This window comes from Dermacentor variabilis, unplaced genomic scaffold (assembly GCF_050947875.1).
Source record: "Dermacentor variabilis isolate Ectoservices unplaced genomic scaffold, ASM5094787v1 scaffold_25, whole genome shotgun sequence".
Lineage (NCBI taxonomy): Eukaryota > Metazoa > Arthropoda > Arachnida > Ixodida > Ixodidae > Dermacentor > Dermacentor variabilis.
In genome coordinates this window covers 977,169-1,003,775 of record NW_027460423.1, presented here as the reverse complement: position 1 = coordinate 1,003,775, position 26,607 = coordinate 977,169, and the positions used below count along the sequence as shown (strand labels likewise).

General features: G+C 47.6%; 1 protein-coding gene and 1 pseudogene across 1 annotated transcript; one reads left to right on the top strand and one right to left on the bottom strand.

Annotated features, from left to right (window-relative positions):
- LOC142568641 (TWiK family of potassium channels protein 7-like) overlaps nucleotides 1–26,607 on the bottom strand; it is a 518,233-nt pseudogene that overhangs the window by 393,348 nt on the left and 98,278 nt on the right.
- Nucleotides 18,352–19,209, top strand: LOC142568642 (uncharacterized). Its single transcript, XM_075678507.1, has one exon. The coding sequence runs from the start codon at nucleotides 18,352–18,354 to the stop codon at nucleotides 19,207–19,209; it is 858 nt and encodes a 285-aa protein (XP_075534622.1).

Sequence of the window (26,607 nt, the reverse complement as noted above, 5' to 3'; positions counted from 1 at the left end):
GCGCCGTTGAATTGTTGTGCGATCCAACTTCAAGTAGAGCATTGGGCGAGGAAGTGTGAGCTATTCGACAAGATGCCAGTGCCTTGCAACACAATTATGGAAGTCGGAACGCTTGCGAACAAAGCTTTGCTTTCATATCCACCAGCTCATGTAATACAAGCACTGATTGAAAGAACCATCATACAAAAATAATGGTGAAATCAATGACCTGTGAAAAGTGTAATTTGTATATTGACACTATTGACATAGTAGGTGCCATACTGGCCTCAAAATTGTACTGGACAGAGCAGTTTGTTTCCTATGTGAAGCACAACCTTCCATTACATGCTGTGCAGATAACCAAGCTGAGTTTGTTTTGACGTGCTACACAACATTCACTGTAATCTGTTTTTGATTCTAAAGAAGTGCCAAACACCACCTCTTTTTCAAGGATGTCATGGGAATATTTGGCGAGACCTTTTTACAGCCCCTCATAATGGAAGTGTGGCCAGCCAGCTTTGCTTGGATGCTTTATAGATTTCTGCTCCTGATCATTGTGTGCTATCAAGTTGCAGAAGTCTATGCAACTGGTGCAAGGCATTACGTGTTTCTATAGTCGGATACAACTTTAGGAGGCTGCGGAATCTGCACTTTAAGGCAGGTGAACACAAGCCTGCACCAATGGGCACGCACTCTAGACTGACATCGTGCCGCCGGACAGACTAATACCTGCTCGTTGGAGAGGGACTATTTCTTTAGACGTGGAGGCAATCAGCTGCTGCGCTTTGGTCATCTGGGCGGGGCCTCTCCTGTCTTCTGAAGTTTTATCCGACTGTAAAGAATGCTGCTTTTCTTACTACACAAAAGGACAAAGTGTACAATTATTTGGCCTATGAAATGGATACATCAGAAGTGTGCTATGCAAGGGCTTAAGATGTGTGAAATATAGTACATGCAATTATAAGACAGTGTTAAAGAATATGTGGTATCAAACATGCCTGTAATGGCACATTGGAATCGGGGAGTGTTGCAGTCATATGCACAATCTATAAGTGATAGCATTATTAAGCTCCTGCTGTTTCCAGTCTTCATTATGAATTACACACACCGTTCATCTTGTGGCTAATCAACATGCACTGTATTCTTGCACATAGAAAGAACAAACAGCACAATGACGTGTATGCTGCATTAGTGTATGTTTTATTTACATGGGTCCAAGAGTTGCAGAGGTTGTCTTACGTTTTTGCCTATTTTGAAGGGACACCAAGTGCTTGTTACAAGTCTCCTAATATGCACAGCACACTGTTTACTGCAATAATTTTATTCATGTTCTTGAATAATAAACAAAATATTAAACTGAAAGCTCCTTCATAAGATGCCTTTTGTGGGCTCGACAGGAGAGCAGTGAGGGCACCAATACTACTGTTGCAGAGCAGCCCTCTGGTCCTCTGCAACACTCTCGAGAGCACGTGCCTGGCGCTCGCCTACTGCCGCCAGGCGGTTGAGTGTCTCCAGCAGCAGAATGTTTTGCTGCAAAAAAAGTGTATTGGAATGAATCAGCCGCATACAAACCATTATTTATAAAGAAAAATGCTCGTTGCACTATTAGTACTAAGTGCCCTTAACTGTGGAAGCCTTTAGTGTAGTATGCATAATAAAACAATGTGCCGGGACAACGTTGCTTTATTTGTCATAACTGGTGTTTTCTTTTTCAGAGCCAATTGTGATGTTGATTAGTGTGCCAGCAGCTGAGGTGGCCCCGCACGTTCACGAGTCTCTACTGTCAGCACCAAAAACCTATTTTTCTTCGCTGCAAAACAAATGCCTCACTCTACAATCCCGTCTTATACGAGCTGATTGCATCCTTTGCCTACAAACCTCATATTTTTGTCCCATTATGCAATTTTCTACCATCCTCGGCTGTAGTTCTCTCTCCTTGACATCCATTCTGTCACGCTTATGTAATCACCTGTTATGAATTGGCAACAAGTGATCGAATACGTGCATGGCCTGCCTGCCGATTCCTTTTTTTTTTCTTAAGCTCAACTAGCATAGCAGTTGCCACGGTTTACTACGCCACTGTCTTCCTGCCCTAATGCTATCTCCAAAAATTTTTGTTACTTCGTTTTCTGCACAGTCCTCGACTTCTCAAGTTTCTTTTTTAGCCTCTAGGTTTATGTGCCATATTGCATAACCGGTAGAATGCAATGATTCTAAACTTTTTTCAAGGGTATCGGTAACGTGGCGATCACGATTCGGTAATGCCTTCCATGTGCTGTTCAACCCATGAAATTTTTGTATAAGTTTCCTGCTTTATATCAGTACCTGCTATCGATATTTCACCTGGATGCAGATACTCTTCCATAAACTTTGCAGGCTTAATGTCACTCATGAATTTCTGTTATCTCAACAAGTTAGTGAAGGTTACATTCATCTTTTCCATATTTTCGCGGGCCCACTTGCATGTAAAAACCCGAACACTCATTGGTGGTTCTCACTGCCTTCTTTAAACTGCTGGACATTGAGTTCGTTACTACGAAAGTGACTTAATCGGTGCACTCTTATTATGCTAAATATGAAACAGTAGAAATATACTTATCTGCAGTTTGTCGATGTCTCCTTCACTGTGTTGGTAGCGAGATCCATCGTCGGTACCACCTCCTTGTCGCATGGTAGCTATATAAGCTGTCTTCCTTTTTCACACTCTATGTAATGTTCGTGACGCTCGCAGTCACGCAGAGTGGAGGAACTCAGCGCACTCGCAGAAGCAGCAACGGACAAGTTGTTTCTTCAGCACTGCGCCGTGAACAGTAGGTGCGCGTTGCGATCTGTAAAATCGCCGAAGCTATTGGCATTCTTACGGGGTGCACGGAAAGATTGCTGACGGAGGAATAGAACTATCCAAGAAATAGTGGCCATCGTCGAGCCTGATCACCACGTCACGCACTGCAAGCTCGTTTTACGAGTTTGCTTACACTGGGCCTCTTCGATGTTTAGCCGCCATGCTCGCCCGGTTAATTGATGTGATGACGCCACCACAGCGTTGCCTCGTGGTATAATGCGAAGCGTACTAAATTACAAATTAGTCTAATGCACATTCAGTGTACATGTTGTAAGCTTTAAAATGCTTCTAAACCACGTTAAACTAACTAATAATATTGTACTAAATGCGTTTGTTTTATAACTCGCTTGTGCATGTAATGCACTCGGTGAAACGACAAACAAGTGAAAGAAGGCACGACCATGCACCGACGGTACGATCACGTGAGCCCCAGTTTGTCGACCACCCAGAAGGCAACGCCCAAGGAATGATAGCCAGCCAGAGCGAATCTAGATAAACCAATGAAACTGGAGGCTTGTCGAAAGATAAACTGTGTCTCGGTACCATTCGTGCTTTCATCTTGGGGTGTCGCCAGAGCTCGTGCAGATCCCGAGTTTCGCCAAACTCGGCGCATCCTGCATAGCACCCCAAGACAGGAATCGCCGTCCCGCATCCATTGTCACTATCACAGATCATGACGTGTTCAAGTCGGCTATCTGTGACCATGTGCTGCCTCATCAGCCTTCTTTTTTCTTTTTGTATTGCCACTCCTCTCTGTAACGTCTGTACGACCTTGACAGTAAATAAGTGAAATGAAATCTTCCGCAGTATCATTTGCAAAATTACCAGGTTGATGGTTCTCCACTAAACAAAACACGAGAAACACTTATTTTGAACGTGCTACACAGCGCAAATGAACAACGAAAAAAGGAAGAAAAAACGACAACCGGCGCTGACACTTGAAACTGGCCGTATTAATAAAAGATGACGCGCCGAAAACAGAATAACATGTTCAATATAGCAAAAAGAAATAATCTAAGCATTTCTGCATCGTCTGTAATCTTTTGCTTCGCGTTGTAAATCAATTAACTGACTGCTAGCGGCGGTTACTGTAAATATTGTCGCGTATACCCTGCAGGAGTACACACGCTGATTGAAGATCCAAGCGGTTGCACTTTACGAAAACGTAAGCGGCGACGCGCGATATGCCGAGACGAACCTCGTTCTCCTCTTCTTCAATCGCCTTGCTGTGCCAAACCATGTGGCATTACCGCCTCCTAAAACAAAAAAAAACAAGCAAAACATACATAGGCTTGACGTGAGAGCGCCGAGATTGTGTAGGACGAACACATAGGCTATAGTCACAATCACTGTGGTGTGCGATATAGTCACAAGGCACTGAGCGACGAGCAACAACAAAAACTAAGCGAAGCGGCTGAAAACGACGAATATTAGGGGCTATAGTACGGTTTCAAGCGCACAATGTGCACAATCTCTGATTGTGGTTCCGTCAGGAAGGACTTCGTAGTTCACGTCACTAATTCGCTACAACACTCTGTAAGGTCCGAAGTAGCGACTCAAAAGCTTCTCGGATAGTCCTTTTCGGCGCACGGGAGTCCAAACCAAAACTTGATCACCAGGTTCGAACTCGACTTCTCCATGGCGGAGATTGTAACGGTGCGAATCGATGCCCTGTTGTTTCTTTATGTGCACTCGGGCAAGCTGACGGGCTTCCCCGCGTTGCACGAAAACTTCGGCATCTAGGGCGAGGTCGAGATGATCGATGTTGTCGCACGGCAGCATTGCTTCTAACATGGGGTGCTATGCAGGATGCGCCGAGTTTGGCGAAACTCGGGATCTTCACGAGCTCTGGCGACACCCCAAGATGAAAGCACGAATGGTACCGAGACACAGTTTACCTTTCGAGAAGCGTCCAGTTTCATTGGTTTATCTAGATTCGCTCTGGCTGGCTATCGTTCCTTGGGCGTTGCCTTCTGGGCGGTCGACAAACTGGGGCTCACGTGATCATACCGTCGGTGCATGGTCGTGCCTTCTTTCACTTGTTTGTCGTTCCACCGAGTGCATTACATGCACAAGCGAGTTATAAAACAAACGCATTTAGTACAATATTATTAGTTAGTTTAACGTGGTTTAGAAGCATTTTAAAGCTTACAATATGTACACTGAATGTGCATTAGACTAATTTGTAATTTAGTACGCTTCGCATTATACCGCGAGGGAACGCTGTGGTGGCGTCATCACATCCATTCACCGGGCGAGCATGGCGGCTAAACATCGAAGAGGCCCAGTGTAAACAAACTCGTACAACGAGCTTGCAGTGCGCGACTTAGTGATCAGGCTCGACGATGACCACTATTTCTTGGATAGTTCTGTTCCTCCGTCAGCAATCTTTCCGTGCACCCCGTAAGACTCCCAATAGCTTCGGCGATTTTACAGATCGCAACGCGCACCTACTGTTCACGACGCAGTGCTGAAGAAACAACTTGTCCGGTGTTGCTTCTGCGAGTGCGCCGAGTTCCTCCAATCTGCGCGACTGCGAGCGTCACGAACATTACATAGTGTGGGCAAAAGGCAGACAGCCTAGATAGCTACGATGCGACAAGGAGGTGGTAGCGACGATAGATCTCGCTACCAATACAGTGAAGGGGACAGCGAAAAAATGCAGATAAATATATTTCTACTGTTTCATATTTAGCATAATAAGAGTGCACGGATTAAGTCACTTTCGTAGTAACGAACTGAATGTCCAGCAGTTTAAAGAAGGCAGTGAGAACCAATGAGTGTTTGTGCTTTTACATGCAAGTGGGCCCGCGAAAATATGGAAAAGATGAAGGTAACCTTCACTAACTTGGTGAGAAAACAGAAATTCATAAGTAACATTAAGCCCGCAAAATTTATGGAAGAGTATGTTTATCCAGGTGAAATATCAATAGCAGGTACTGATATAAAGCAGGAAACTTATACGAAAGTTTCATGGGTTGAACAGCACATGGAATGCATTACCGAATCGTGATCGCCACGTTACCGATATCCTTGAAAAAGTTTAGAATCATTGCATTCTACCGGTTATGCAATATGGGACATAAACCCGGAGGTTAACAAAGGAACTTGAGATGTCAAGGACTGTGCAGAAAGTGAAGTAACAAAAATTGTTGGAGATAGCATTAAGGCAGGAAGACAGTGGCGTAGTAAACCGTGGCAACTGATATGCTAGTTGAGATAAAGAAAAAAGAAAGGAATCGGCAGGCAGGCCATGCACGTATTCGATCACTTGTTGCCAATTCATAACAGGTGATTACATAAGCATGACAGAATGGATGTCAAGGAGAGAGAACTACAGCCGAGGATGGCAGAAAATTGCATAATGGCACAAAAATATGATGTTTGTAGGCATAGGATGCAATCATCTCATATAAGACGGGATTGTAGGGTGAGGCATTTGTTCTGCAGCGAACAAAAATAGGTTTGTGGTGCCGACAGCAGAGACTCGTGAAGGTGCGGGGCCACCTCAGCTGCTGGCACACTAATCAACATGACAATTGGCTCTGAAAAAGAAAACCCCAGTGATGAAAAATAAAGCAACGTTGTCCCGACACATTGTTTTATTATGCATACTACATAAAGGTTACCACAGTTAAGGGCACTTAGTACTAATAGTGCAACGAGCACTTTTCTTTGTAAATAATGGTATGTATGCGGCTGATTCATTCCAATACACTTTTTTTTCAGCAAAACATTCTGCTGCTGGAGGCACTCAACTGCCTGGCGGCAGTATGCGAGCGCCAGGCACGTGCTCTTGAGAGTGTGGCAGAGGTCCAAAGGGCTGCTCTGCAACAGTAGTATCGGTGCCCTCACTGCTCTCCTGTTGAAACCACAAAAGGCACCTTATAAAGGAGCTTTCAGTTTAATATTTTGTTTATTATTCAAGAACAAGAATAAAATTATTGCAGTAAACATTGTGCTATGCATATTAGGAGACTTGTAACATGCACTTGGTGTGCCTTCAACATAGGCAAAAACGTAAGACAACCTGTGCCACTCTTGGACCATGTAAATAAAAAATACACTAATGCAGCATACACATTGTGCTGTTTGTTCTTTCTATGTGCAAGAATACAGTGTGTGTTGATTAGCCACAAGATGAACGGTGTGTGTAATTCACAATGAAGACAGGAAACAGCAGGAGCTTAATAATGCTATCACCTATAGACTGTGCATATGACTGCAACACTCCCCGATTCAAATGTGCCATTACATGCATGTTCGATACCACATATTCTTTAACATTGTCTTATAATTGCATGTACTATATTTCACACATCTTAAGCCCTTCCATAGCACACTTCTGATGTATCCATTTCATAGGCCAAACAATTGTACACTTTGTCCTTTTGTGTTGTATGAAAAGCAGCATTCTTTACAGTCGGATAAAACTTCAGAAGACAAGAGAGGCCCCGCCCAGATGACCAAAGCGCAGCAGCTGATTGCCTCCACGTCTAAAGAAATAGTCCCTCTCCAACGAGCAGGTATTAGTCTGTCCGGCGGCACGATGTCAGTCTAGAGTGCGTGCCCATTGGTGCAGGCTTGTGTTCACCTGCCTTAAAGTGCAGATTCCGCAGCCTCCTAAAGTTGTATCCGACTATAGAAACACGTAATGCCTTGCACCAGTTGCATAGACTTCTGCAAGTTGATAGCACACAATGATCAGGAGCAGAAATCTATAAAGGCATCCCAGCAAAGCTGGCTGGCCACACTTCCATTACGAGGGGCGGTAAAAAGGTCTCGCCAAATATTCCCATGACGTTCTTGAAAAAGAGGTGGTGTTTGGCACTTCTTTAGAATCAAAAACAGATTACAGTGAATGTTGTGTAGCACGTCAAAACAAATTGAGCTTGGTTATCTGCACAGCATGTAATGGAAGGTTGTGCTTCACATAGGAAACAAACTGCTCTGTCCAGTACAATTTTGAGGCCGGTATGGCACCTATTATGTCAACAGCGTCAATATACAAATTACATTTTTCACAGGCCATTGATTTCACCATTATTTCTGTATGATGGTTCTTTCAATCAGTGCTTGTATTACATGAGCAGGTGGATTTGAAAGCAAAGCTTTGTTTGCAAACCTTCCGACTCCCATAATTGTGTGGCAAGGCACTGGCATGTTGTCGAATAGCTCACACTTCCTCGGTCCTGCACCAAAGAAGCCGAATGCTATATTTTAAGTTGGATCGCACAACAATTCAACGGCACACAAAGAAGAGTAACACACACAGCAGAGCATTCTGCTGTGTATTTTTCATCTTTGTGTCCCATCGAATTGTTGTGCAATTAAACTTCAAGCTTCCATACCAATACACCCAGTCTTCAACCTCACCAATGCTCTAGTTATTAGGCCACAATGGTGCACATCTTTGAAATTTCCTAACACAAATTAGCTCTCCAAAAAATCACAAGTGTTAAATTTTGCAGCACAGGTGTATGTACGCACGTGCCATATTCTTTACCACTAAACTCACAGGAATCAAAGGGGCAAGCATTAACCAGCCTTGCTGCTGCCGTTACCATTATCATCATGACACCAATGGAAAGACAGTGCCACGTTTCAGTAAAGGGAGTGCCGAAGGGAAAGGTGTGACAGCGAGGGCTTACAATAAAAATAACGGTTACGAGACATGTTCAATGCCAAAATATGCTGCATGTCGCTCATCCTACTTTGGCACTGCGGCGAGCATTTACTCGTTTGAGCATATCACGTTTTGTGTAATCATTGCTCTAAAGCTGTACAAATGGTCCATTTACTCGGCAATTTTGATTTTTATCATGGTGGGTTAAAGACCCACTTTTCATTGGCATCTGCACCACATTTCTCCCGATATGTAATTTTGCCTTGGTGGTTCATGACATCTTCACGTACCGACAGTTCTGCAGAGCAACGGATGTGCGTTGCTCTACAGCTTAAGAATTAGAGCCCCATTATGAAACGAAAATATACAATTTATCCATCCAGAATAATGCCGCCCCCCAAAAGAAAGAAGATACACTGAACCTCTGGCACATGCATCGACAGTGAACAGAGCAAACAATCTCAAGTATTCTCTTCATGCAAGCCAACACACTAAGATTCTCAATGCATTTTCATTTCGCCACACATGCATAGGCACAACCGGCTTGGTGCAACATCCACATCTCGCGCTACAACAAATTGTGCAATGCCTCGCTGTTTCATAGTGCGGCCGATAGATTACGCATAACTAAAATTCTGCATTGTGCATACTAAGTAACTTCACCAATGAAGAACCCCAAGTTCTTTATGAGATTAGGATTCATAGGTTACTTCACACAATTTGTGATATCCATTTATCTATTTGTACTTAATTAACCTCTTTCCCAAGAAAATGAGCCATTTGGAAGGCACCCTGACAGACAAGTAGTACAATCGGCAAAAAGTCATCAACCAGCGAAAAAGTTAGTATCATAAGCAGCCGCATGTGAGATGTCGCTAACACAAAATTTAAGTCGGCTACACAGAAGTGACAAATTTGGCAATATGGCGTGTCTAAACATTGCTTCAATGTTAATCACAGTAACGCTGACACTGAAGGCGCCTTAATTCCTACGTACGTTCCGTCGACACACCCGACTACGTTCGTAATGTTCCCACGAAGTAGGAAGCATTCTTCTATATATGCCCGCTCAGCCGCAGTATTCTGGAAAGCTAGCCACCGCTTACGCACTGCCGCATCGATAAGCGCGTCAGACACATCTCTGACACAGTGGCTAACAGCAGTTTGATGGCGTCCAATGCAACGCTCGGCGCCGACGCTTCCCTGAAAACTCCCAGTCCCGTAGAAACGGAGGGCACAGATGACTTGCTCTACGACGGTGAGCGAATGAAGCCCGCCACGCTGTCTCCGCAGACGAGAGTCTTCGCCTTGCTCGTCACACAGCCAGCGCACTGATGTCTTCGACAGGCGAAAATGACGCTGAAACTCCCCGTCGGTCATGTAGGTGAACGGGTCCGGACGGTCATACTGCCGCTTGCTGCCGCTGGATGCAATGAAACAGGCTGCTGCAGCCGCCGCCATGTTCTCGAGTTGAACTCGGAGGGGGTTTCGCGATGTGCGAGTTTAGCACGAGTTCGCCTGTCAATCAAAACCAGAGGTCACGCCCCGCGCGAGGCGTGTAACTCTTGTGCGCGCACCCACTACAGTTGGGCCACGCCCAACTTATCTTCCGGCAACAGTGACGCGGTGTCGAGCTGAGAGGCATCAACAATCCTGACCGCCGACATAAAACACGCACAACGCACTGTCATCGGTGATGTACTGAGCACCACTATCAAAAACAAAGCGTTGACTGTCGCTGGCTTATGCATACATCTTCTCGGGCTGAGATGGCCCCACAACACGGTTTCATTGCCTGCATTGTGGCGCGTAGCACACACTAAATAATTATCGGCACGTCACTGTAGCTGCTTGCAAGGCGTCGATGCGCCGAGGGGGACGACGATGCTGAGGAGTGTGTATTGCAGCAGTCGTTTGAGATGGCTGCTCTGTCATCGGTGATGAAACGGAGCCACAGCGTCGTAAACACGATCAGCGTCCGAGAATCACTCGCTCTCCTAGACCCAGTGCAATGGCATTTTTTCATCACAAGCACTGCGCACTCAACAGTTCCAACACCTTTCTCCGTTCGAAGTCTGATTTCATAACTGCACACAAGAGCCCTCACCTGCCAAAATGCGAGTGCTGCGGTGTCGTTACGATATCCATCTGCGATCGCTGCTGGCTCCAGCAGAGGTAATCCGCAAGCACCTTCGACTGCAAAACACACTCATATACTGCGTACATGCGCTCAGAGGCACCTTCACTGGGCAAGCGATGACAAGCGATGAATTGTGTCGCTGGGAAGCACGCACTTTTCGCAAAGTATCGCAGAGGCTTCGCGCACAAAGATAAACTGGTACATTTTCACTGAACTGCGTCACTACGCACTCAAAAATAACATGCCGCCATCTCGCCGCGACAGCCGTTGTGTCGTTTTTAGTTGGTAAAGCGGGGGCCTTAATCGCCTAGTGAAGCGCCTGCGATGAACAGCCGTACCGCGGCGCTGCGTGTCTATTCCCCTAATAGAGAAAGGGTGGCCATGACCCTCCATGGATCATGACCGACTTTATTGAGAATAGCACTGCAGCGCTCCTAGGCGACTTATCACCGTATGAACGCCCTCGTGCGTGCGACCCGCTTCAATGTACCGCTTCTAAGCTTTCGCCTCACTGTCGCCACTCGCGGCAAGAAGTGCAAAATGTAATAATTTGCTCGATCTCCGTTTGTCATCACAAATTTCTAGCACTGAAAACGAAAAACAGATACCTAAAGAAATAAAAATGTTCGTTATTTTATTTGTTGTATTTTAACGTATTCGTTTGAGTGGAAATGTAGGTGCAAAAATGCACCGCATGTACCCTGTTCGCATTCGACGGAGGAAAGAAAGATAGCACCAGAAAGAGGAGGCACGCCCTTGACGCGCCCGGGAAAGGCGTGGCAAGCGGCTCACGGCAAGTGTGCAGACAGACAGCGGGACAGTCACGGAATCGCTAGGTTGCGATAATCCGTTGATAACAATACGCGGCGCTGGCGCGTTTCGTTGTGCAGTCTTCTGCGCTTGAAACGTGGAAGCAGTGTGCCGCGCAGGGTGCGCTCATGTTGACATACGCGGATTTTTGTCTACATATTTTTTTGCCTGCAGCTTCGGCGCGTTTCACGCTATCTCCGTTCACTGACTGCCGTCGAGCAAACTCGGGTAAAACTCGGGTGAACGAGAAACTCGGCGCATCCTGCATAGCACCCCTAGTCTGCACTTCACGGCCGTAAACGAGGTAAAACGGCGTGAAGCGTGTTGTTTCTTGCGTAGCAGTATCATAGGCAAACGTTGCGGAAGGGAGTATCTCGTCCCACGTCTTGTGCTGTACGTCTACGCACATAGACAGCATGCCAGTCATCGTTTTGTTCAGTCGTTCGGTCAAGCCGTTTGTCTGGGGATGATAGGCAGTTGTCCTTCGATGGGTCGTGCAGCTGAGTTTAAAAACGTCTCGAATGAGCTGTGCTGTAAAGGCTTTGCCTCGGTCTGTGATGACGTGCGATGGGGTGCCGTGCCGTAGGACGATGCTCTGTTTGAAATACTGGGCAACCTCGGAAGCTGTGCCTCGAGGCAGCGCCTTTGTCTCAGCATACCGCGTTAAATAGTCCGTGCCGACGATCATCCACCTGTTGCCAGAAGATGACCGTAAACGGGCCCAGAAGATCCATGCCGACCTGGTCGAAAGGTTCGCCAGGTGGGTCAATCTGATCCACCAATCCCGAAGGCTTCCCAGCTGGCGACTTTCGGCGCTGGCACTCACGGCAGGCTTGGACGTACCACTTAAAACACTCGGCAAGTTTCGGCCAGTAGTAGGATTTTGCGCACTCTATCAAGCGCTCGCATAAAACCCAAATGGCCAGACGGAGGCTCGTCATGACAGGCGAACAAAACTTCGGCACGGAGGTCTGCTGGAACGACCAAAAGATAGGTCTTGTTGGTGGCAGCGGAGTTGTTCTTGTACAAGACGCCATGTCGTAAACAAAAAGACGACAATCCTCTAGCGGTATGCCGGGGTATTGATGGGTTTCGTCCTTCCAGATGTTCGAATATAGGCCGTAGTGCGTCGTCTGCGCGCTTCCGTGTGGACAGATCAGTAACGATTACGGCCCCAAAGAAAGCGCCGTCGTCCTCATCTTGTTGGTGGCAGTGGAGTTGTTCTTGTAAAAGACGACATGTCATAAACAAAAAGACGACAATCCTCTAGCGATATGCCGGGGTATTGATGGGTTTTGTCCTTCCAGATGTTCGAATATAGGCCGTAGTGCGTCGTCTGCGCGCTTCCGTGTGGACAGATCAGTAACGATTACGGCCCCAACGAAAGCGCCGTCGTCCTCAATGGCGTGGTCGGTAGTTGTCGACAGGGGGCGCGCGAGAGTGCGTCTGCGTCTTCATGTAGGCGGCCCGACTTGTACACGATGGTCACGTCGTACTCCTGCAAACGTAGACTCCACCGTGCCAGTCGCCCAGAAGGGTCCCGGAGATTTTCAAGCCAGCATAACGAGCGATGATCGGTTACAACTTTGAATATGCGGCCGTAGAGGTAAGGCCGAAATTTGGCCCGTGCCCATACAACAGCAAGACACACTTTCTCCCTGGTAGCGTAGTTGGTCTCTGCCCGCGATGACCAAAATGCACGCGGTAACCAAAAATCCTAATGATTACGTTGTGTTTAAGCAGTTTAGGAAAAAATTAAATAATGACTTGCGCAAAGCCAAGCGTGACTATTCCTCGGTAATTTTCTCTGGAAGCAAGCATAATTCAAAGCTGATTTGGCGAGCAATAAATGATTTAATTAACCATAGAAATGTATCGAAAGACATCGGCGAATTGAATATCGAGGGCTCACCAAAAGCAGGCGTACTATTAGCCGATTGTTTGAAAAACTTCTTCACCGATCAAGCAACAGCAAAATATAACGTAGATGCGTGTTCTGTGATTTCAAATAAAACAACCAGCTCAGTATTTCTTAGCCAAACAGATCCATCAGAAGTATTTAGCGTTCTCATGTCCTTAAGAAATAATTTCAGCTCTGATATAGAAGGCCTCACAATTAAGCCAGTAAAGTTTGTTGCTGACTTTCTTGCACTACCCCTGTGTCATATTATTAACCTTTGACTATAATCGTGTGTTTTCCCTGCAAGAATGAAACTGGCCAAGGTTACAGTCATTTTCAAGTCAGGCTCGAAAAACGTCATGAGTAATTATCGCCCCATCTCTATTCTACCTCTCTTTTCGAAAGTGCTAGAAAAAATTCTGCTCAAACGTTTGCAGAACTTTTTTGATGCTAATCAGTTAATATCACACTCTCAATACGGCTTCCGCAAAGGTTTTTCTACAGAATCAGCTTTATTAGTCCAAAAAGAAATTATTTTAGAGAATATTGAAAACAAACTCTTAACACTAGGAATCTTTGTGGATTTCAGTAAGGCCTTCGATTGTCTAGAACACAATATTCTCTTAGATAAGTTAAACAAGTACGGCATTAGGGGAAGGAGACTTCAAATTTTTAGTTCATATCTTAAAGACGGTGAACAAATAGGGAATATAGACGGTTTTTGTTAATCCAAACATTATCTGAAATGCGGCGTCCCTCAGGGATGTATATTAGGACCTTTTCTTTTCAATGTATATATAAACGATCTGATAACTATTTCGACAGAAGCTGATTTTGTAATTTATGCCAACGACGCTTCCCTATTTATATCTGGTTTTTCGGCTACAGAAATAATTTCAAAAGCAAACAGTACCCTAAACAGCCTTTTAAATTGGTCTAAATTAAACAATCTCAAAATAAGTAGAACTAAGTCAAAAGCTGTTATTTTCCGTGCTATAAATCGTCACATAGGGACTAACTTAAACATTAACCTAGGGAATAATATTACTGAGGTCGTTAGCCACCATAAAACACTGGGTGTTGTATTTGATGAGCACCTTCGGTGGACTGAGCACACTAACTACGTATCCCTAAGTTTATCAAAAGCTGTTGAAGCACTTTCCCGGTGTCGTGACATTCTTCGAGTGCACATTAAAAAACAGAAATATGTTTCATTATTTCAATCACACATTGCATATTGTCATCTTGTTTGGGCCACGGCATCACCGGCTAAGATGAATAGAATTGTGAGCCTGCAAAAGAAAGCGATTCATGTCATTGCAGACGAAGAGTACTGCGCACACTCCAAACCGCTTTTTATTAGGTTAAACGTTCCGCCCATCCATGTGATGTTACCGCAAATTATTGTTTATTTATTCACCACTAAAACCACGTTTCGTACTAACTTCCTTATCAGAATATCAGCGCTCAAGAGACGCGTACCGGCAGCCAACACTCGACAATTAGAAAAGTGGTGTCTTCCCAAAACTAGAACGAATTACGGTCAACAAATGTTATTGTATATAATACCTTACACCCTGAACGACAACAGAAGCTTAATTGATGGCCCCGCAATAAATAAACGTGCTTTAATTGAATACTTTTTAAACATAATTGCTTAATCGGCAACAGATTTATATCATGTAGTTAACATTCGGCGTTGTGCGTTCTTTTGTGTGGATTAGTTTGGACGGATTTTGCAGGCATTGTCTAATTTCACTTTTTTTTCTCTGCTCTCCGTTTTTGTAGCAGTTCATTCTTCATAAAATATTTACTTGAATTTATACATGTGTGCACTTAAATGGTGTGTGTATGTATGCCATGTGCGTGTGTATATGTGAATGTATACGTAGGTGTACATATATTATACATAGGGGCGTATGCGCGCCACTTCTACGGGTGTTTGCGTGTGTACGTGTGAATATAACTTGTCAGTGTACAATATTGGTTTGTTATTGGTGTATGTATATGTAAATATTTTTTTCTTCTTCTGCACAGCTTGGTGCGAACAGTTTCTTTCTTTCTTTTTTTTTGTTTCTCGAGTTCCTTTTTATTTCTTCTTCTTGTACGGGCATAGGACATACATTGCTGTTTTGCCGCTGTTGCCACTGCCTGTAGGGCCCCAGGCCTCGTCAAGCTGCTCAATGAGCAGCTTTTTGTCCATTTTTCTTTGAGGAAAATAAAACCGATTCTGATTCTGATATTGTGTGACTTGCGTAGAGATCACGCTTTCAATACCCTCCTGCCGTTGTACAAGCACCGCACCAAGACCAACGTTACTGGCGTTTATATGAACTTCCATGTCCGCCTCCTCGCGAAAGTTAGTCAACACTGGTGCTGACCCCAGACGCTGTCGAAGCTTGGTGAAAGCAGTCTCTTGGTCTGAAGCCCAGACGAACAATAGATCGTCCCTCGTGAGGCGAGTCAGCGGCTCCGCCATCTTCGAAAAAATTTCGATGAAACGCCGGTAGTATGCGCAAAAGTCCAAGAAGCGTCGGACACCTTTCTTGTCGGTCGGTGTTGGAAACGAGGCTACAGCGGCAGTTTTAGCGGGATTGGAGCTAACGCCTTCCGCACTGACCACGTGTCCCAGAAACATCATCTCTTTGTAGCCGAAATGGCACTTCTGAGGCTTGAGGGTGAGGTTAGCCCATCAGATGGCTTCGAGAACTTGCCGCAGTTGTTTCAGGTGGTCGTCAAATGACGCCGAAAAAACAACCACGTCGCCGAGCTAGACGAGGCGGCTTTGCCACTTGAGACAAGCGAGAACGGCGTCCATCATTCGCTGGAAAGTTGCTGGACCCGAACAGAGACCAAAAGGAAGTACTCTGAATTCGTAAAGGCCATCTGGAGTGACAAAAGCCGTTTTTTCGCGGTCTCGTTTATCTACCTCAATTTGCGTGTAACCGCGCTTTAGATCGAGAGACGGAAAATACTTAGTCCTTCTTGGTAACATCGTTGAGGCGTCGATAATCAACACAGAAACGAAGCGTTCCGTCTTTTTTCTTGACCAGAACGACCGGGAGGACGACGGACTGTGCGAAGGCTGAATGAAGCCATAATCTAGCATCTCCTTCACTTGGGCTTGAATTGCCTCACGTTCTTTCGGCGAGATACGATAAGGCTGTTGTTTGATGAGGAGTTCGTCGGCGGATGTCATTATTCGGTGCTTTGTGATTGCCGTTTGGCCCACCTTAGTAAACCGAGCGAAGCACGCGCGAAATTCATTCAAGAGTTCCTGCAGTGCGCTCTTCTGGTCGTCCGTAAGCTCGGAGTTTACATCAATGTCTCTTAACAAACAGTCGTCTGTGTCCACTTCCGAAGCAAAGCACTCGACGATGTCCGTTGATGCTTCCGCGTAGGCAATGGCAGTGCCACGAAAAATGTGCCGATGCTCAAAGGTAAAGTTGGTAGCGAGGACCGTTGCCTGACTATCACGAAGTTCCACAAGGCTTCGCGCTACACAAATACCTTGGTTTAGCAACATAGAAATCTTGCCTTCTACAATAACTTCACCGTCTTGTAGCTCGTCAGATTTGACCGCAACCATAACACTCGCACGTGGCGCTATCGTGATGCTGTCGTCCGAAACGCGAAGTGCGGATCTGTGTCCAATGGCGTCGGTCTGTGTTGTTGCCCTCTGTGTTGAGAAAGTGATGCAGCGCTCGCGGAGGTCAATAATGGCACCATATTCCCGGAGAAAGTCCATCCCAAAAATTATATCGCGGGAACACTTGCGTAGAACTAAACAAGTGACGAGAAAAGCAGCACCGCAAATTTCTACTCTGGCCGTGCATAGGCCAAGCGCTGTGACGACGTGGCCACCTGCCGTACGAAGTGGTGCCCCATTGCAGGGCAACGTAACTTTGTTCAGAATGGCCGCCAGTTTGCCACTAAGAATAGAGTAATCGGCGCCGCTATCTACAAGTGCACTCATTTTTCTGCCGTCGATCAACGCAGGTGTGTCCAGTGAAATCTTGTTCGCGGAAACTGGTTCTGGAGTCATCGTGTTTTTGTTGTTCTGAGGTCGGCACGATACGAGGTCTTGAGGTCGTCGAGTATAAGCGCCTCGGAAGGTCGCTGACGTCAGTTTTCCCGGCGTTGACTTGGTGATCGCCCTTGCGTCGTCCTCGAGCTGGTATCACGAGCAGGGAAATATCGCCGCGGTGAGGGTGAGCGTGACTGCCGCTGCGATGGGCCCGGTCTGCGCTGCTGTTCGAGGAATTCTGCGATGTCGGGTGGCCTTTGGCAGAACCTAGGTCGAGGCGAATTGATAGAAGAACCCCGCCGTCCGAGTCGTCGGTAGGGGCACTCCCGATACACATGGGTGGGCTCGGCGACTGCGCATCTGCACAGATCGCTAAACCTTTTGCTCTTGCAATGCAGATCGTCACCTTCGCTACTGTGCATTTCCTGCTGCCTACGATAACCGCTGCTGCCACGTCAGCTTCGTCGAGGTGCGTGGTCGACTGCCAAGGAAACGAGCCAGCCAACATCCAGGTTTTCCGTACCAGCGATGCGTCATACCCGGACATCCAACAGAAGAAGTGGCGGCCGGTGGTCCTCAGTCGGGTGTGGCAATCCCCATCGTCAGCAACAGCAACGCAGTCACCAGATATAAACTGGGGCGGCCGTCGACACAGCTTTGTGGGCTCGGCGACTGCGCATCTGCACAGCTCGCTAAACCTTTTGCTCTTGCAATGCAGATCGTCACCTTCGCTACTGTGCATTTCCTGCTGCCTACGATAACCGCTGCTGCCACGTCAGCTTCATCGAGGTGCGTGGTCGACTGCCAAGGAAACGAGCTAGCCAACATCCAGGTTTTCCGTACCAGCGATGCGTTATACCCGGACACCCAACAGAAGAAGTGGCGGCCGGTGGTCCTCAGTCGGGTGTGGCAATCCCCATCGTTAGCAACGCAGTCACCAGGTATAAACTGGGGGCGGCCGTCGACACAGCTTTGTGGGCTCGGCGACTGCGCATCTGCACAGCTCGCTAAACCTTTTGCTCTTGCAATGCAGGTTAGTCAACCATACGCTGTCTTTGCTAAAAAATCCAGCAATTATTTCCTGATGCAGTTGCCGAGCCCGCACTGCTGTGCCGCCATTGCTGCCGAATGTGCTCATATTATTCTTGCCTTGCTGATTTTGGCCGGTGATGTGGAAACAAACCCGGGTCCTAACATTCCTGAAAACCTACTAACCGAATTGCGAAAACTAACCGCCGGTCAGAACCAGCTGATCACTGAAATTCATGGTCTTAAGTCGCAACTTACTTCTACCGATAAAGCAATTACTGATCTAAGCAAACGAATGAATGATCTTGAGAGTCACTACCAGACGCTCTTGCCCATTCGAAACGAAGTGGATGCAATGCGCACCACGACTGAACAGGCTATTTTTCGCATTTCCGAGCTCGAAGCACGTATCGGCGATGCCGGAAATCGCTCACGGCGGGACAAGCTAATTTTTTACGGCATTCCTGACCCTTCCAGCTCGGAAACCACTGCCGAATCCGAAAGATTGATTGTGGAACTTTGCCGCGATAGGTTGCAACTAACCATCAACCCAAAAGAAATAGAACGTGCGCATCGCATCGGTCGTCACTCCCCCAATCACTCTCGCCCCCTCATAGCAAAATTTACTTTCCATAAAACCAAAGTTAACATCCTTTCGAGTGGCCGAAAGCTTAAGGGCACTGACTACAGTATTAGCGAGGACTTTTCGCGATCAGTACGAAATTCCCGAAAACATCTCGTTGCTTTCGCAAAAGGTAAAGGCGTTCCGTTTTCACTCCGCTTTAAGACTTTGTTCATCGGTTCAAGAAGATACACCTTTGATGCCGCCTCGAGTAGTGTCAAAGAATTGTCATAGCAGCTACATCACCCCAAACAGATAGATAACATAACACCGACTTGCTCCAGAGATAGCGCTTCGCTTTCTATAATATACACGAACGTGCGCAGTTTCCTCCCAAAGCGTGAATTGGTGTCAAACATAGTTTCATCTACCGGTAGCAACATACTATTACTAACTGAGACATGGCTGAGCAGCGCCGTTACTGATAGCGAAGTTCTAGCTGACCTGCCCGGTTTCTGCCTCTATCGGAACGACCGCGCAGGAACCCGTGGTGGTGGCGTGCTAGTCGCTGTTCGTGAGCAGTTGCCATGCTCGCTAATAAACGTCACATCAGATCTTGAGATGTTATGGGTCATAATGCATACCTGTCCAAAAAAAGTGCTACTTGGTATCTGTTACAGACCGCCCAATGCTACTTCTGATTTCTGCCATCAACTTAACAACGTCATAAGCGAACTGGTAACCATCCACCGAAACGCGCAAATCCTGCTCTTCGGTGACTTTAACTTCCCACAAATAGACTGGCGTACCATACAATCATTCTCGGTATCCGGACACACAGAGGCCAAACATTTTGTCGATTTCTGCCTTAACTTTAACATTTAGACCGGGAGAAAATTAAAGACGCTCGCGCACTCAGATTTAGGAACACGTTAGAGGACACCACGGTGTCAAAATTAACCCGGAGTCCACCACTACGGCATGCCTCGTATTCCGATTGTGGTTTTGGCACGTACAGCCACATAATCCAATTCAAGTTTGACACTTCTGCCTCGATGCGATGTGCCATGCGAGGCCATGACAATGCTCAAATCTCTCAGAGGTGATGAAGTATGGCGCACAAGAACGCCTTAAACAAACACCTCCTGTGTGTTCTGTGCAGACAAACATCAGTAGTGCACGCAAGGGAACGTTTAACATCAACTCACCCCACTCGTGTTGGACTAAATTTTGAAGAACGTAAGCATGCGCCATAAACATCACACTGCTAGTTATAGTAAATCAACTCGAACAGCACAGAAAGCTTCGCTTACATCGACTACCATAGTGCGTGGGATTCGCATACTTTTTGTTCCCAGTCACAGCAGCAGACGGCAGAACCACGTGAAGGGATACCATCTGCGCATGGTTTTCTAGCCTTGTGCTCGCACAATAGACGGCATAACATTTAATGAATAATGTATTTACTTAGTGTTATATTTGTTTTCTCTAATTGGCGTAGAACTTAACTTTTGGTGGCTCATTACTTACAAACCTTTTAGTCAATTATTTTCGGTGCGGTTTGTTTAACACATTTACCGCATGCATGGAGACACACCGGTGAGAATGACGAGTGTAATTTCGATCCTGACTTTCGTAAAACGTTTTCTATGATAATGTTGCTTCCTATGCTTCCTATAGAGTTCTCGGAAAACGCGTTGGAATATTTGTAATGTGTAATATCAGATTCTTTTCACGATACACTATAGTCGAGTGCACTGAGTGCAACGTCGACACAGCCAACAATAATTCTGCATAGTTGTTCACAACTACACTGCGTACTCAAACAAAACATTATTTAGCAATGGTACGGCACAAGTAGGGAGACATGGTGGGTTGGAATATGTTCATTATCTATGAGTGCCATAACCACACAAATGTGAAAAGAGACGTCTGTTCATTTTCGTCTTAGTCTATTTGTTGCGCTGACAGGTCTTGTTAGCAATGGTAGTAAAGAAGAAATCTATCCGCGACTTTCAAGTAGTTAGCTAGCACTCTATGGATTCACAAGCGACCCGCCAGAGACTTGTGGTATGTAAACAAAAGTGAATACGCCTCCTGCCGTTCCTAATGGAATCTTCCAAGAGCGTCTAAAAACAGCGGCCTTGTGGCACGCGTATAATGGTTCAATGATGAAGTAGAATACTGCAACTTACAGCAACTTACAGCAACCCACTGCGTGTGTGATACAAATATGTGCAACCTATTCGGAGCAACGAGCCTCTACGTAACATCAACATCTCAGAAATGAGCAAGCTGCTGTACGACGGGAAAACTTGCGTTTTCCTCACGTTTGTTTTTCGTGATCTTGGCCAAAAAGCGTCGATTTCAATACTGATTCGAACACTTGCTGTCGTCCGTACGCGTGTTGGCATCACATGCTACCTTCTTTCGGTCTTGCGTCTCATGCATTCGTTTAGAAGTGAAAGATTCTACAGAATACTTTCGTACTGCCGCGTTTCCTCAGGCTGCATTCACCACTGTGCACCGCTGCTACGCTTTTGTCGTCGTCTTTTCAGACACTTCGGCGCCTGCCGAGAGGACTATTGTTCTGAGCCCGCCCAGTCTGCCTAAACAGAACGTTCGCGCCCGGCAGCCATGATGAGCTCAGCCGACTGAGCGCAACGCGACTCCTACGCAGGGAGAAAACTGATAATCACACAGTGAGTCTAAAATAAGCATCAGCGTTTGCTCCAAGCCTGCAGCGCGTACTCGCAGCGCGTGACGCACGATATGGCGGAACGGTTCCGAGGTGAATGTTTTCGCCCGTCTCATTACTGGCAACGGCTCGAAACAAACCTGCAAGCGCTATAGCAAGAGATAAGGCCCGGTCGTAACAAACAAGTTTTGCTCATTCCTGGCTTCTCTGGAACGACGATGTTTTGAGAAATGGTCCAGCTGTAGGGCTAGCACACTCTTTCGGCGAAAGCGAAATCTGTTGCGCAGTCTCGTTTCTCTCTCTCTGTTGCCTTCCTTGCAATTTATGAAGCCAGGCTGAATATATGCAAAGCTGTGTTCAGACCATCTTCGCTCCACCGGCTGAGATTACAGACGCATAGATCTCGTCGGCGAAAAACCGAAACGTCTCTTTTTTTTCTTTCCTTGCGCGCACTGTAGCAACTTTTTGTTTTATGCAGTACAGATAATTAGTTGTGACGCTTTACTTTAGGCTTTGGTAGAATGTATGCGCGGTTTATTTTCTATTCTCGGCTGTTTTAGGAACTTCTCTAAGCGAAGACGTGGTGGCGTTGAGTATGGCTGAACGTTAGCCGGCGTCCGGAAACATACATACACACACACATATATATACACACACACACGTGTGTGTGTGTGTGTGTGTGTGTGTGTGTGTGTGTGTGTGTGTGTGTGTGTGTGTGTGTGTGTGTGTGTGTGTGTGTGTGTGTGTGTGTGTGTGTGTGTGTGTGTGTGTGTGTGTGTGTGTGTGTGTGTGTGTGTGTGTGTGTGTGTGTGTGTGTGTGTGTGTGTGTGTGTGTGTGTGTGTGTGTGTGTGTGTGTGTGTGTGTGTGTGTGTGTGTGTGTGTGTGTGTGTGTGTGTGTGTGTGTGTGTGTGTGTGTGTGTGTGTGTGTGTGTGTGTGTGTGTGTGTGTGTGTGTGTGTGTGTGTGTGTGTGTGTGTGTGTGTGTGTGTGTGTGTGTGTGTGTGTGTGTGTGTGTGTGTGTGTGTGTGTGTGTGTGTGTGTGTGTGTGTGTGTGTGTGTGTGTGTGTGTGTGTGTGTGTGTGTGTGTGTGTGTGTGTGTGTGTGTGTGTGTGTGTGTGTGTGTGTGTGTGTGTGTGTGTGTGTGTGTGTGTGTGTGTGTGTGTGTGTGTGTGTGTGTGTGTGTGTGTGTGTGTGTGTGTGTGTGTGTGTGTGTGTGTGTGTGTGTGTGTGTGTGTGTGTGTGTGTGTGTGTGTGTGTGTGTGTGTGTGTGTGTGTGTGTGTGTGTGTGTGTGTGTGTGTGTGTGTGTGTGTGTGTGTGTGTGTGTGTGTGTGTGTGTGTGTGTGTGTGGAGGCCGACCAAAATGGTTTAAAAATATGTTTACGTTTCAGCTCCCCCACGGTAGCCTTTTAAACTATTTTGGTCAGTGCGCGGACCTCTTACTGTTATGTATGCATCATTAGGACCAGACGGGCTTTCGGACCGCACACACGCACACGAATCCAGACGAAAATAAAGCCAAGGAAACTACCCAGGGAAATAACCGTTTCTTTCCATTGAAATGTAGCGAACAAACAAAATCCGAAAAAAATCAGCAGTGAATCTGAAAACATTAATGTCCTACTGAACACCGCTGAGCTATCCTTCGCAGTTTTTCGCGATGAGTAGCGTACGATAGCGCTACGTGCTGCACGAGCCAGCAAGCCGCAGCAATCTGCGGTACTGGCACAGAGTAAACGTAAATAGTGGACACTGCCACAGGCGCTTGCGGCCGACTCTGGCTCTCAGCGCACGTAGCCGTATCGGATGATGATGATGAAGCAACATTTGCTGGGCCCGAAATAAATCGGTGATGCACGCAGGCACCAGACGGGGTGGTTCAATAGTTACGGGACCCATATGTTTCCAGCAGCTCCTGGCCCCGTCCGTCAGCGCAAGCTGAATTGGTAGGGCGGGGCTGGATAACAAGGTCTCCCATCGCTCAAGGGGTTGGAGATTGGGGGTGTTGGTGGGAAGGGGAGGAGGGGGGGTGTTCAATTCTGTGCACTCTGCCAAGACGTGCGGCAGGGTGCCCTTTTCTCTTCTGCAAAAAGGACAGAGCATATCGTATTCCGCAGGGTACATCTGGTTCATCAGTACGGGATGCGCAAGCGATCCCGCCTGCGCTCGACGCAGGATCGTCTGTTGTTGCCTGGTGAGTTTGGGGTGCTGTTCTGGCAGTCTGCACCTTTCTTCTCGGTACATCCGGGTAATGTCCCGAAAGCTGGTAACCGGGTGCGGTAGCTCTTCCGGCTCGTGCTCGGCCCGGATTGACATTTCTCGGCCATGGTAGTCGGCGATGGTGTTGCCTGCTACCTGCGAGTGAGCCGGGACCCACATGAGCTCTATGGCTCTTCCCGGAGGCTTGTGCTTGGCTAGAATGGCTCGGGTCGCGGAGGAGATTACCCCCCTGCGGAAGCTTCTGTAGGCTGTCTTTGAGTCGGTGACTACAGTGTCCACGCTCGGCTGTGCGACTGCGAGGGCCACGGCCGCTTCTTCGGCAACTGCGGGGTCTGTTGTCTTCAGGGACGCGCTGATGATCAGCCTGTCTTTTGAAGTAACCACCACGGTTGCACGGTCACTGTGTTTTCGGAGCGAGGCGTCCGCGTAGAGGACCCTAGGGTTCTCTTCCAGCTTACGGGCTAGGGCTTTGGCTCGCGCGGTGCGCCCCTCGTCATCCTTGTCCGGCGACATGTTCCGGGGAAGGGGTTTTATCTGAATGATCGTTTTCCAGTCTTCCGGAAGGGCCGTCTTGATGGGTACTGGCTCAATCTGCCATCCTATCTTGCGTAGGACGGCTCGTCCGTGTGACTGAGCCGGATTCTCTGATTAGAGAGGTGGGCTTCAATGAGCTCCTCCACCGTGTTGTGGGCGCCCATGTCAAGCCGTTTTTGCGTGGACGAGTATATGGGCATGCCCAGTGCTTGTTTCGTTGCCTTACGAAGCATCGTGTTGAGGGTGTCCCTATAAGCCTTCGTCAGCTGGAGATAAGGGGCGGAGTAGGTAACCCGCGACACGACGAACGCGCGCACCAGGCGCATGGCATCGTACTCTTTAAGGCCTCGGTTTCTGGTTGATACCCTCTGAATCATACGAAGTATTGGTTCGGTTGTAGTCTTGATCTTTGTGATGGCCGCCTGTGCCTTTCCGTCGCTCTGAAGTATTAGGCCGAGAAACCTAATCTGCTGTGTTGGCTTGATGGTCGTTCCGGCGATTGTGATAATCACGTTCGGCGGCAACTCCTTCTTGGGTTTTCCCGGTTGGATCATGAGCAGCTCTGATTTCTGGGGAGCGCAGCTCAGTCCGCACGACTTTGCGTACTCGTGCACGGTCGTTGCCGCCCGCTGCAAGACTTCCTCCATCCAGGCATCGGATCCGGCTCGGGCCGTCCACACCGTAATATTATCGGCGTAGAACGCGTGATCCACGCCTTCGATTTGCTTGAGTAGATCGGGCGGGGGCAGCAGGGCCAGATTGAAGAGCAGGGGCGACAAGACCGATCCCTGAGTGGTGCCCCGATCGCCGAGCTCGATAGGATCCGACTTCTCCTCCCCTATCCTGATGGTCGCCGTTCGGTTTGACAGAAAATCTTTTATGTAGCCGAATGTCTTTCGGCCACACCGGGTTTTGTTTAGATTCTGCAACACGCTCGCGTGGGACACGTTGTCAAACGCTCCCTTCAGGTCGAGGGCGAGTATCCCGCGCGGCGCGTGCCTCGTTGCCGGCTTGACGACCAGTTCGTGGAGTTGGATCATCACGTCTTGGGTGCTGAGATGTTGCCTGAAGCCATACATCGTCTCTGGCATCTGATCCGTTTCTTCGAGGTGCTTCTGCAGCCGGCGAAGGACCATGCGCTCCATCACCTTCCCCACGCAGGATGTGAGGGAGATGGGCCGCATGTTGTCTATCGTGAGGGCCTTGCCGGGCTTTGGAATGAAGCGGACCTCGGCATCCTTCCATTCCTTCGGCAACTGCGAGCTCTCCGAGGCTTCGTTAATGTGCTCTAGGAGGCCGCGGGCCACTGTACCGCCCATGCTACCGAGTAATTTGTAAGTTATGGCGTCCCTGCCGGGTGCACTTCTCTTGTTACTGTCATCTATCGCTGTCCACAGCTCCGTCATGGTAAACGGCCGGTCGAGTTCTTCGTTGTCGGGTCCTTCGTACCTCTCGGGCACCGTGTACTGGCCCTTCTCTGTCTTTAGCTACTTGGCCTTCAGGTCTTCTAGGAGCCTGCGGCCATCTGCCTTGTACGTGTTCAATACTTTGGCGAGGTTGCGATTGGTCGCAGCCTTGCTACACAGCGGGTCGATCAGATGCCTCAAGAGCCACCACGCCTTCCACGTCGAGAGCTTGCCCTGTAGGCCGTCGCAGGTCTTCAGCCAATTTTCCTTATATAGTTTGGCCGCGTACTCGGCGATCTGTTTGTTCAAGACTGCTATGCGCTTGGCCAGCTTTCTGTTGTGTCTCTGACGTTTCCACCGCCGCGTCAACGAGTGTCGGGCCGCCCACATGTGGGTCAGTCTGGCGTCCACGTACGGTGTCTGCGACGCCGTTGCGATTTCTCGGGTAAATTTATCGAGAGCCTTCTTCTGGTACCTCGCCCATTCGGTGTAGGTCCTTTGTCTTTCAGCCTGTCCCGTTTCTTCCTCGGATGCCTCTTCTTGTTCTCGGGTAAACTTTCTCATCTTGTCCCAATCCGTGATCCGCGCCGTCCCCAGCACAGCCCGATATGGGGAGCCTCGGATCGTGATGCCGATCACGCTGTGGTCCGACTCCAGGTCCACTTCTTCACTTCTCCAGGAGACGTCTAGCTTGCCCGATAACCACGACAGGTCTGGCGTGGTGTCCCTAGCGGCACTGTTGCCTTTTCTGGTGGTTGCGTCCCGCTCGTTCAGGAGGGCCATCTCGTGATCCTCCATTGCTTTGGCCAATGCTTTTCCTCTCTTGAACTGAAACT

Bases quoted from the DNA above. Each gene is read 5' to 3' on its own strand.
- LOC142568642 (XM_075678507.1), top strand. From the start codon at position 18,352: ATGCAGGTTAGTCAACCATACGCTGTCTTTGCTAAAAAATCCAGCAAT.